Source organism: Oncorhynchus masou, chromosome 10, assembly GCF_036934945.1.
Source record: "Oncorhynchus masou masou isolate Uvic2021 chromosome 10, UVic_Omas_1.1, whole genome shotgun sequence".
Taxonomy (NCBI): Eukaryota; Metazoa; Chordata; class Actinopteri; order Salmoniformes; family Salmonidae; genus Oncorhynchus; species Oncorhynchus masou.
Genome location: NC_088221.1, coordinates 41061371 through 41073409, shown reverse-complemented (window position 1 = coordinate 41073409; position 12039 = coordinate 41061371). Strand labels below are relative to the sequence as shown.

General features: G+C 42.5%; 1 protein-coding gene and 1 pseudogene across 1 annotated transcript; both read right to left on the bottom strand.

The window, feature by feature from the left end:
* Positions 1-401: 401 nt before the first annotated feature.
* Positions 402-4365, bottom strand: LOC135547000 (putative methyltransferase DDB_G0268948). Its single transcript, XM_064975561.1, has 6 exons — positions 4158-4365; positions 3690-3850; positions 2512-2725; positions 2287-2390; positions 2021-2158; positions 402-1905 (listed from the first exon to the last, which is right to left on the bottom strand). Exons 1-6 carry the CDS (start codon positions 4266-4268, stop codon positions 1812-1814), a joined length of 822 nt encoding a protein of 273 aa, XP_064831633.1. The 5' UTR covers positions 4269-4365; the 3' UTR covers positions 402-1811.
* A 4862-nt stretch (positions 4366-9227) lies between these two features.
* LOC135546999 (putative methyltransferase DDB_G0268948) overlaps positions 9228-12039 on the bottom strand; it is a 3710-nt pseudogene continuing 898 nt past the window's right edge.

Genomic DNA, 12039 nt, shown 5'->3' with positions numbered 1-12039 from the left:
GCTAACCGATCGCTGCAGCTGTACATAATCTATTGGTAAATAGCCCACCCATTTTCACCTACCTCATCCCCACAGTTTTTATTTATTTACTTTTCTGCTCTTTTGCACACCAATATCTCTAGCTGTACATGATCATTTATCAATCCAGTGTTAATCTGCAATATTGTAATTATTCGCCTACCTCCTCATGCCTTTTGCACACATTGTATATAGACTCCCCTTTTTTTTCTACTGTGTTATTGACTTGTTAATTGTTTACTCCATGTGTAACTCTGTGTTGTCTGTTCACACTGCTATGCTTTATCTTGGCCAGGTCGCAGTTGTAAATGAGAACTTGTTCTCAACTAGCCTACCTGGTTAAATAAAGGTGAAATAAAAAAATAAAAAATGTTCTTGGGGGGGGGGGGTGACTAGTTAACCCCAGTGCCCTATAATTCTTGTACAATTTATAGGCTACATTGAGTTTTTCTTTCATTATTTTCTTGTAGAAAAATGATTTATTTCTTTTAGCATATTGAGAAGATTTGAATGGGCAGTTAAATACCGTCTTTAGAGATGCTATCTTAATTAGCATCATAAAAGCTGATAGTATTTCAACCACATATAATATGCGTTGAAGCCGAACTGAAATCTAATCAGAAACATGTTCTGTCATTTTCACAGCTTTCTATTTCCTGACAACCTGTCAAACTGATGTCATTTGGATTTTTTAACAGAAAATCGTTCCTGTTTTTAATTTTTTTTTTTTTTAAAGAGTTGAGCTATTACATTTTCTCACAGGTGAGTACTCGATCCGGTGGAAGACGACGAGGGCTAGGTATGTTGGACTGGGACACGCTTTAATGCGTCCGCCATGGTTCTGTGTAGCCTAGTTATGCTAATATATTTGCAGGTAATTTTGTCTTTGACTTAATAAGTAAAATATCTTTGAATAGTAAACAGGGAAACAACAACAAGTCCCAGACAGTTCGTAATATAACTAGTTAAATAAAGGTTAAATAAATCAAGAATATCATACCAGAGGGGTCTTGGTTTACTAGGCTACCTAAATGATTGGGATCATCTGGTTAGCACAAGCCATTGGAAGGCATCGTTGTCGTTGACAAAACAGACAATGGAATGCCTGTTCACACGAAGGTCTGAAGTAGGTCTGTGTAAATGATATGATTGTATTGGAGACAGCTTTATAGCAGTGAATGTCATCTATTCATTTACTCTTGTAGCATTTCTAAGGAGAACCATATCAGCCAGGGAAATGAATTGTTCTCACTTGGAGTTTAGGACTTAGAAACACCCACACACAGATATTCTGAAAAGTAATCTATAGAAGCAGGAAAACTGGATACTGAGAGTGCTGTGCCAGGTACCAGTACTTTTATCCATGAAGAGATCCCTCTGCTTGGAATCCTCTACTCTGCACACACACACACACACAAATCTGGTATCACTCATACCACTGGGCTAGGTTCGTGTGCTTGTAAAGTAAACAAAACTGTAGCCAGAGTGACAAATATAACAAATGAGATGCCAATCTCTGGAAAGTTATAATACAAATGTAATCACTTATTCTATAATTTCTCATGTTCACCATGCATCAATTTGATTTCACCTTTATTTAACCAGGAAGTCCAGTTGAGAACAAGTTCTTATTTACAACTGCAACCAGATAAAGCAAAGCAGTGTGACAAAATCAAACAACACAGTTGAGAAGCGTACAGTCAATAACACAATCAAGACAGATAAGTAGTAGCACATCTTAGAGTGTTCAGTGTCAAAGGGAACACAATGTAGTCTCAGTCAGCCATCGGTAGCTAGTCATCTGACCTGCAGGCTAGCAGGTAGAAATACCTTACTCCAACCACAAGCTCAGTCTCTGGGGAGGTCACCCCCATCACAGCCAACAGTCTGCAGAGGAGAGAGGGAACGAGAGAGGGGGAGAGATGGATGTGAGATGTAACATGAAACGTTACCTTTACGTTTTTTTGACCAGCATCAACTAGGGATTGTGTCAGGGACCAACCTGTGGGTGATGTCAGTTGACAGTCTGCTGGCTTCCTTTGGGTCTTTCTTTAGTAGAGCCTGGTAGCTGGAAAAGGACTCTATCATACCCATGTAGTTGGACAGAGTCATGGACTTCTTCACCCACATACACTCCTGCCTAACAACACAACATTAACATTACCTTAGAGTATACCCAACCCGTCTTGTACATCAAATCAAACACTTCTTGTAAGTACATAGGTAATAGCAACGAGGGCAGTGGATGTATCCGAGCTCAGGCCTCACCACTCTTTGTCTGTGTAGGGGATGGAATCGTAGCACTGTTTGTAAAGAGCAACAGAGCAAGGGCCCAGGCAGGGGTTACGATAGGGCAGGAGTGCAGCATAAAACTGATGAGAGAGAATAAAATAAAATAAATACAAATGTTGAAAAAACAAACATGTCCTTGATCGACTTATCATTATGTGTTTGTATAATACACGTGTATTCTATTTTATAAAGTTTCCAGACCTCTTTGCAGACTGTGTTGAGTGTGTGGGAGCAGTCTCCATAGTCAAGCTCCATATCCATGGTGTAGTTGAGTAGGGCCAGGCAACCTTTAGCCTTCAGGATCCTGTGGGCTTCCTGGAGGAACCGCGGCCGGTCAAACCAGTGGAAGGCAGACATGGCCGTCACCAGGTCCACTGAGCTGTCTGCAAACGGCAGCTCCTCAGCCTGGCACTGTCTAAACAGAGACACAGAGATGTGAGACATACTAACACAGGGATACATACATACAAACACAAGGTCATGTTGTAATTTAAAGATATCCAACAGAATGGTACCAGATCAGTTAGTGCTGTTTTGCCAACTCCTAAGATTATTGTCACAATAGGAGTTGACAAAAAAGCACTAACAAATCTGGAACCAGACTAGAATTCACACACAATGTTGTGTTTTGGTTTGGTTTCTGGATATGACTCCCTTCATTCAGTCCTAACCGGGAACATCTACTGTACATGTAGATGTGTTCCAGAACGGTATTAGTAGCTGTAGCTTCTTTGTTTGCTCACTAGAGGGAGAAATGCATGAGTTTGAGCAGACAAGGGTCCCATTGTCTGTCTTGGCCCATGGCCTAATTTCACTGTGTCCCCTTCAACAAAGGACTCTAACCCTATCGTTCCTTCTCCCATCACACTGGTTTAGTTAAGCAGTAAGGCACAAGGGGGTGTGGTATGTGCCCAAAATACCACGGCTAAGGACTGTTCTTAAGCACGACACAGCGCAGAGTGCCTGGATACAGCGCTTAGCTGTGGTATATTGGCCATATGCCACAAAACCCCCAAGGTGCCTTAATGCTATTATAAACTGGTTACCAACGCAATTAGAGCCGTGTTTTGTCATACCAGTGGTGTATGGTCTGATATACCACGGCTGTCAGCCAATCAGCATTCATGGCTCGAACCACTCAGCTTATTATCTGCATTATACCAGGACTCTTGTTAGGTCTCAGAGAAATGCCCCAGAAATAAATAAATCTGTATGTAAAATCTACCCTCTACACTACCCTATAAGTACTACTTATACCAAAACTCATCCTGTGACTGTAATGTGCTTGAATCAGAGGGTTTGAATCAGTGTCAGTGTCACCACAACGAAATACAACCCTATCCTCCTCCTGAAGACCTACACCTCTCTGGGGCTCTGACCTGTAGGAGATGTTAGGGGCGGTTGTGTGCTCCTGGGCCACCTCCAACTGGGCAGGGCTGATGTCGGTCCCCACCACTGAGGAGAAGTGAGGGGCCAGGAGCACGGTCCCTTGACCCGACCCACAGCCCACGTCTACTGCCAGGTCACAGGGCTGCACGCCCTCTGTCAGGACAAGACACATGCTCATCACACATAGGTATGAGACATCATTAGTATATATGAATATTTTTAAGGCAAGAGATTGTCCAGTTTATTAGTAAAACATTGAAAAGCAGGAATAAAACATGCAGCAATATAATTCTGTAATTTAATTCTGCACTACTATTTGTTATTGAAGATATTTTACATCCACAGACTGTAACTATATGATTTGAACTCATACTGTACATATTGCATGATGTATGATGTTAAAATAAGAACAAACAAATAGTATTTTTTATTCTGTGAAACATGTATGTCACTCCTACCTTTTTCTTTAGGAAGGACATGACTTCTTCAATGAGCTGAGCTGAGGGAGAGACCCTGTACTTCCAGTAGGAGGTTGCATGCTCCTTACCTTCAAACAGACGATGGGCCATGCCACTGAGCTACAGCAGAAAACAACAGGAATTGAAATGTTCTCTTCGACTCAGAAAGATTCCTGCTACTTTACGGCTTTTCCTTCAACTCAGACAAGCTCTCTTTCCAGCCTGGTCTCATAGACTAGACGTAACACAGTAAAAAGTACATCGGAGACATTCAAATGATAATTGATATGTAACGTTTGGTATGGTTACATAAGACAAGATTACTTAAGGGAAACCCTCTGAGCTATCCTTTTAACCTAACTCCTAACATTAACCCCTAGCCTAGCCAACATTAGCAACAACAAATTGTAATTTGTAGCATATCATACAAATTGTAATTTGTAACATATCATACAAATTGTAATTTGTAACGTATCATATGAAAATGATGATGGACATCCACAAATTACTACAGACTATACGAAACATAACATATCATACCAGCACCCCACACCTCTGATTCAGAGGGGTTGGGTTAAATGCAGAAGACACATTTCAGTTGAATGCATTCAGTTGTCAACTGACTAGGTATCCCCCTTTCCCCTAAATGGAGTGTCTCAAGATTTACGTACAGAATAATACGAAATGCTCTTAAACCAGGTTGCTCCTTCTCACTGGCGTGTGATCACACACACAAAAAAACATATTGCACACTCACCTCCAGAAATTCCCTTACTTCACAGGCTCAGTTTCAGGGAAAACAATAGGTGTTAGGGCAAGCATGTACAGTGCCTTGTGAAAGTATTCGGCCTCCTTGAACTTTGCGACCTTTGCCACATTTCAGGCTTCAAACATAAAGATATAAAACTGTATTTTTTTGTGTAGAATCAACAACAAGTGGGACACAATCATGAAGTGGAACGACATTTATTGGATATTTCAAACGTTTTTAACAAATCAAAAACTGAAAAATTGGGCGTGCAAAATTATTCAGCCCCTTTACTTTCAGTGCAGCAAACTCTCCAGAAGTTCAGTGAAGATCTCTGAATGATCCAATGTTGACCTAAATGACTAATGATGATAAATACAATCCACCTGTGTGTAATCAAGTCTCCGTATAAATTCACCTGCACTGTGATAGTCTCAGAGGTCTTTTAAAAGCGCAGGGAGCATCATGAAGAACAAGGAACACACCAGGCAGGTCCGAGAGTTGAGGATGCCTGGTCATTCTTTAAGAGTAACTTCCTCACCATTTTAGATAAGCATGCTCCGTTCAAAAATGCAGAACTAAGAACAGATACAGCCCTTGGTTCACTCCAGACCTGACTGCCCTCGACCAGCACAAAATATCCTGTGGCGGACTGCAATAGCATCGAACAGTCCCGCGATATGCAACTGTTCAGGGAAGTCAGGAACCAATACACGCAGTCAGTCAGGAAAGCTAAGGCCAGCTTCTTCAGGCAGAAGTTTGCATCCTGTAGCTCCAACTCCAAAAAGTTCTGGGACACTGTGAAGTCCATGGAGAACAAGAGCACCTCCTCCCAGCTGCCCACTGCACTGAGGCTAGGGAACACGGTCACCACCGACAAATCCATGATTATTGAAAACTTCAACAAGCATTTCTCAACGGCTGGCCATGCCTGCCGCCTGGCTACTCCAACCTCGGCCAACAGCTCCGGCCCCGCAGCTCCTCGCCCAAGCCTCTCCAGGTTCTCCTTTACCCAAATCCAGATAGCAGATGTTCTGAAAGAGCTGCAAAACCTGGACCCGTATAAATCAGCTGGGCTTGACAATCTGGACCCTCTATTTCTGAAACTATCCGCCGCCATTGTCGCAACCCCTATTACCAGCCTGTTCAACCTCTCTTTCATATCGCCTGAGATCCCCAAGGATTGGAAAGCTGCCGCAGTCATCCCCCTTCAAATGGGGAGACACCCTGGACCCAAACTGTTACAGACCTATATCCATTCTGCCTTGCCTATCTAAGGTCTTCGAAAGCCAAGTCAACAAACAGGTCACTGACCATCTCGAATCCCACCGTACCTTCTCCGCTATGCAATCTGGTTTCCGAGCCGGTCACGGGTGCACCTCAGCCACACTCAAGGTACTAAACGACATCATAACCGCCATTGATAAAAGACAGTACTGTGCAGCCATCTTCATTGACCTTGCCAAGGCTTTCGACTCTGTCAATCACCATATTCTTATCGGCAGACTCAGTAGCCTCGGTTTTTTGGATGACTGCCTTGCCTGGTTCACCAACTACTTTGCAGACAGAGTTCAGTGTGTCAAATCGGAGGGCATGCTGTCCGGTCCTCTGGCAGTCTCTATGGGGTGCCACAGGGTTCAATTCTCGGGCCGACTCTTTTTCTGTATATATCAATGATGTTGCTCTTGCTGCGGGCGATTCCCTGATCCACCTCTACGCAGATGACACCATTCTATATACTTTCGGCGCGTCATTGGACACTGTGCTATCTAACCTCCAAACGAGCTTCAATGCCATACAACACTCCTTCCGTGGCCTCCAACTGCTCTTAAACGCTATTAAAACCAAATGCATGCTTTTCAACCGATCGCTGCCTGCACCCGCATGCCCGACTAGCATCACCACACTGGATGGTTCCACCTTGAATATGTGGACACCTATAAGTACCTAGGTGTCTGGCTAGACTGCAAACTCTCCTTCCAGACCCATATCAAACATCTCCAATCGAAAATCAAATCAAGAGTCGGCTTTCCATTCCATAACAAAGCCTCCTTCACTCACGCTGCCAAGCTTACCCTAGTAAAACCGACTATCCTACCGATCCTCGACTTCGGCGATGTCATCTACAAAATTGCTTCCAACACTCTTCTCAGCAAACTGGATGCAGTTTATCACAGTGCCATCCGCTTTGTCACTAAAGCACCTTATACTACCCACCACTGCGACTTGTATGCTCTAGTCGGCTGGCCCTCGCTACATATTTGTCGCAAGACCCACTGGCTCCAGGTCGTCTACAAGGCCATGCTAGATAAAGCTCCGCCTTATCTCAGTTCACTGGTCACGATGGCAACACCCATCCGTAGCACGCGCTCCAGCAGGTGTATCTCACTGATCATCCCTAAAGCCAACACCTCATTCGTCCGCCTTTCGTTCCAGTACTCTGCTGCCTGTGACTGGAACGAATTGCAAAAATCGCTGAAGTTGGAGACCTTTATCTCCCTCACCAACTTCAAACATCAGCTATCTGAGCAGCTAACCGATCGCTGCAGCTGTACATAATCTATTGGTAAATAGCCCACCCATTTTCACCTACCTCATCCCCACAGTTTTTATTTATTTACTTTTCTGCTCTTTTGCACACCAATATCTCTACCTGTACATGATCATTTATCAATCCAGTGTTAATCTGCAATATTGTAATTATTCCGCCTACCTCCTCATGCCTTTTGCACACATTGTATATAGACTCCCCTTTTTTTTCTACTGTGTTATTGACTTGTTAATTGTTTACTCCATGTGTAACTCTGTGTTGTCTGTTCACACTGCTATGTTTTTATCTTGGCCAGGTCGCAGTTGTAAATGAGAACTTGTTCTCAAATAGCCTACCTGGTTAAATAAAGGTGAAATAAAATTTAAAAAAATGTTCTTGGGGGGGGGACTAGTTAACCCCAGTGCCCTATAATTCTTGTACAATTTATAGGCTACATTGAGTTTTTCTTTCATTATTTTCTTGTAGAAAAATGATTTATTTCTTTTAGCATATTGAGAAGATTTGAATGGGCAGTTAAATACCGTCTTTAGAGATGCTATCTTAATTAGCATCATAAAAGCTGATAGTATTTCAACCACATATAATATGCGTTGAAGCCGAACTGAAATCTAATCAGAAACATGTTCTGTCATTTTCACAGCTTTCTATTTCCTGACAACCTGTCAAACTGATGTCATTTGGATTTTTTTAACAGAAAATCGTTCCTGTTTTTAATTTCTTTCTTTTTTTAAAGAGTTGAGCTATTACATTTTCTCACAGGTGAGTACTCGATCCGGTGGAAGACGACGAGGGCTAGGTATGTTGGACTGGGACACGCTTTAATGCGTCCGCCATGGTTCTGTGTAGCCTAGTTATGCTAATATATTTGCAGGTAATTTTGTCTTTGACTTAATAAGTAAAAAATCTTTGAATAGTAAACAGGGAAACAACAACAAGTCCCAGACAGTTCGTAATATAACTAGTTAAATAAAGGTTAAATAAATCAAGAATATCATACCAGAGGGGTCTTGGTTTACTAGGCTACCTAAATGATTGGGATCATCTGGTTAGCACAAGCCATTGGAAGGCATCGTTGTCGTTGACAAAACAGACAATGGAATGCCTGTTCACACAAAGGTCTGAAGTAGGTCTGTGTAAATGATATGATTGTATTGGAGACAGCTTTATAGCAGTGAATGTCATCTATTCATTTACTCTTGTAGCATTTCTAAGGAGAACCATATCAGCCAGGGAAATGAATTGTTCTCACTTGGAGTTTAGGACTTAGAAACACCCACACACAGATATTCTGAAAAGTAATCTATAGAAGCAGGAAAACTGGATACTGAGAGTGCTGTGCCAGGTACCAGTACTTTTATCCATGAAGAGATCCCCTGCTTGGAATCTCTACTCTGCACACACACACACACACAAATCTGGTATCACTCATACCACTGGGCTAGGTTCGTGTGCTTGTAAAGTAAACAAAACTGTAGCCAGAGTGACAAATATAACAAATGAGATGCCAATCTCTGGAAAGTTATAATACAAATGTAATCACTTATTCTATAATTTCTCATGTTCACCATGCATCAATTTGATTTCACCTTTATTTAACCAGGAAGTCCAGTTGAGAACAAGTTCTTATTTACAACTGCAACCAGATAAAGCAAAGCAGTGTGACAAAATCAAACAACACAGTTGAGAAGCGTACAGTCAATAACACAATCAAGACAGATAAGTAGTAGCACATCTTAGAGTGTTCAGTGTCAAAGGAAACACAATGTAGTCTCAGTCAGCCATCGGTAGCTAGTCATCTGACCTGCAGGCTAGCAGGTAGAAATACCTTACTCCAACCACAAGCTCAGTCTCTGGGGAGGTCACCCCCATCACAGCCAACAGTCTGCAGAGAGAGAGGGAACGAGAGAGGGGGAGAGATGGATGTGAGATGTAACATGAACGTTACCTTTACGTTTTTTTGACCAGCATCAACTAGGGATTGTGTCAGGGACCAACCTGTGGGTGATGTCAGTTGACAGTCTGCTGGCTTCCTTTGGGTCTTTCTTTAGTAGAGCCTGGTAGCTGAAAAGGACTCTATCATACCCATGTAGTTGGACAGAGTCATGGACTTCTTCACCCACATACACTCCTGCCTAACAACACAACATTAACATTACCTTAGAGAGTATACCCAACCCGTCTTGTACATCAAATCAAACACTTCTTGTAAGTACATAGGTAATAGCAACGAGGGCAGTGGGATGTATCCGAGCTCAGGCCTCACCACTCTTTGTCTGTGTAGGGGATGGAATCGTAGCACTGTTTGTAAAGAGCAACAGAGCAAGGGCCCAGGCAGGGGTTACGATAGGGCAGGAGTGCAGCATAAAACTGATGAGAGAGAATAAAATAAAATAAATACAAATGTTGAAAAAACAAACATGTCCTTGATCGACTTATCATTATGTGTTTGTATAATACACGTGTATTCTATTTTATAAAGTTTCCAGACCTCTTTGCAGACTGTGTTGAGTGTGTGGGAGCAGTCTCCATAGTCAAGCTCCATATCCATGGTGTAGTTGAGTAGGGCCAGGCAACCTTTAGCCTTCAGGATCCTGTGGGCTTCCTGGAGGAACCGCGGACCGTCAAAACCAGTGGAAGGCAGACATGGCCGTCACCAGGTCCACTGAGCTGTCTGCAAACGGCAGCTCCTCAGCCTGGCACTGTCTAAACAGAGACACAGAGATGTGAGACATACTAACACAGGGATACATACATACAAACACAAGGTCATGTTGTAATTTAAAGATATCCAACAGAATGGTACCAGATCAGTTAGTGCTGTTTTGCCAACTCTAAGATTATTGTCACAATAGGAGTTGACAAAAAGCACTAACAAATCTGGAACCAGACTAGAATTCACACACAATGTTGTGTTTTGGTTTGGTTTCTTGGATATGACTCCCTTCATTCAGTCCTAACCGGGAACATCTACTGTACATGTAGATGTGTTCCAGAACGGTATTAGTAGCTGTAGCTTCTTTGTTTGCTCACTAGAGGGAGAAATGCATGAGTTTGAGCAGACAAGGGTCCCATTGTCTGTCTTGGCCCATGGCCTAATTTCACCATGTCCCCTTCAACAAAGGACTCTAACCCTATCGTTCCTTCTCCCATCACACTGGTTTAGTTAAGCAGTAAGGCACAAGGGGGTGTGGTATGTGCCCAAAATACCACGGCTAAGGACTGTTCTTAAGCACGACACAGCGCAGAGTGCCTGGATACAGCGCTTATTGTGGTATATTGGCCATATGCCACAAAACCCCAAGGTGCCTTAATGCTATTATAAACTGGTTACCAACGCAATTAGAGCCGTGTTTTTTGTCATACCAGTGGTATATGGTCTGATATACCACGGCTGTCAGCCAATCAGCATTCATGGCTCGAACCACTCAGCTTATTATCTGCATTATACCAGGACTCTTGTTAGGTCTCAGAGAAATGCCCCATAAATAAATAAATCTGTATGTAAAATCTACCCTCTACACTACCCTATAAGTACTACTTATACCAAAACTCATCCTGTGACTGTAATGTGCTTGAATCAGAGGGTTTGAATCAGTGTCAGTGTCACCACAACGAAATACAACCCTATCCTCCTCCTGAAGACCTACACCTCTCTGGGGCTCTGACCTGTAGGAGATGTTAGGGGCGGTTGTGTGCTCCTGGGCCACCTCCAACTGGGCAGGGCTGATGTCGGTCCCCACCACTGAGGAGAAGTGAGGGGCCAGGAGCACGGTCCCTTGACCCGACCCACAGCCTACGTCTACTGCCAGGTCACAGGGCTGCACGCCCCTCTGTCAGGACAAGACACATGCTCATCACACATAGGTATGAGACATCATTAGTATATATGAATATTTTTTAAGGCAAGAGATTGTCCAGTTTATTAGTAAAACATTGAAAAGCAGGAATAAAACATGCAGCAATATAATTCTGTAATTTAATTCTGTACTACTATTTGTTATTGAAGATATTTTACATCCACAGACTGTAACTATATGATTTGAACTCATACTGTACATATTGCATGATGTATGATGTTAAAATAAGAACAGACAAATAGTATTTTTTATTCTGTGAAACATGTATGTCACTCCTACCTTTTTCTTTAGGAAGGACATGACTTCTTCAATGAGCTGAGCTGAGGGAGAGACCCTGTACTTCCAGTAGGAGGTTGCATGCTCCTTACCTTCAAACAGACGATGGGCCATGCCACTGAGCTACAGCAGAAAACAACAGGAATAGAAATGTTCTCTTCGACTCAAAAAGATTCCTGCTACTTTACGGCTTTTCCTTCAACTCAGACAAGCTCTCTTTCCAGCCTGGTCTCATAGACTAGACGTAAATACAGCAAAAGTACATCGGAGACATTCAAATGATAATGCCTGATATGTAACGCTTGGTATGGTTACATAAGACAAGATTAATTTAAGGAAACCTCTGAGTCAACTTTAACCTAACTCTAACATTAACCCCTAGCCTAGCCAACATTAGCAACAACAAATTGTATTGTAACATATCATACGAATTGTAATTTGTAACGTATC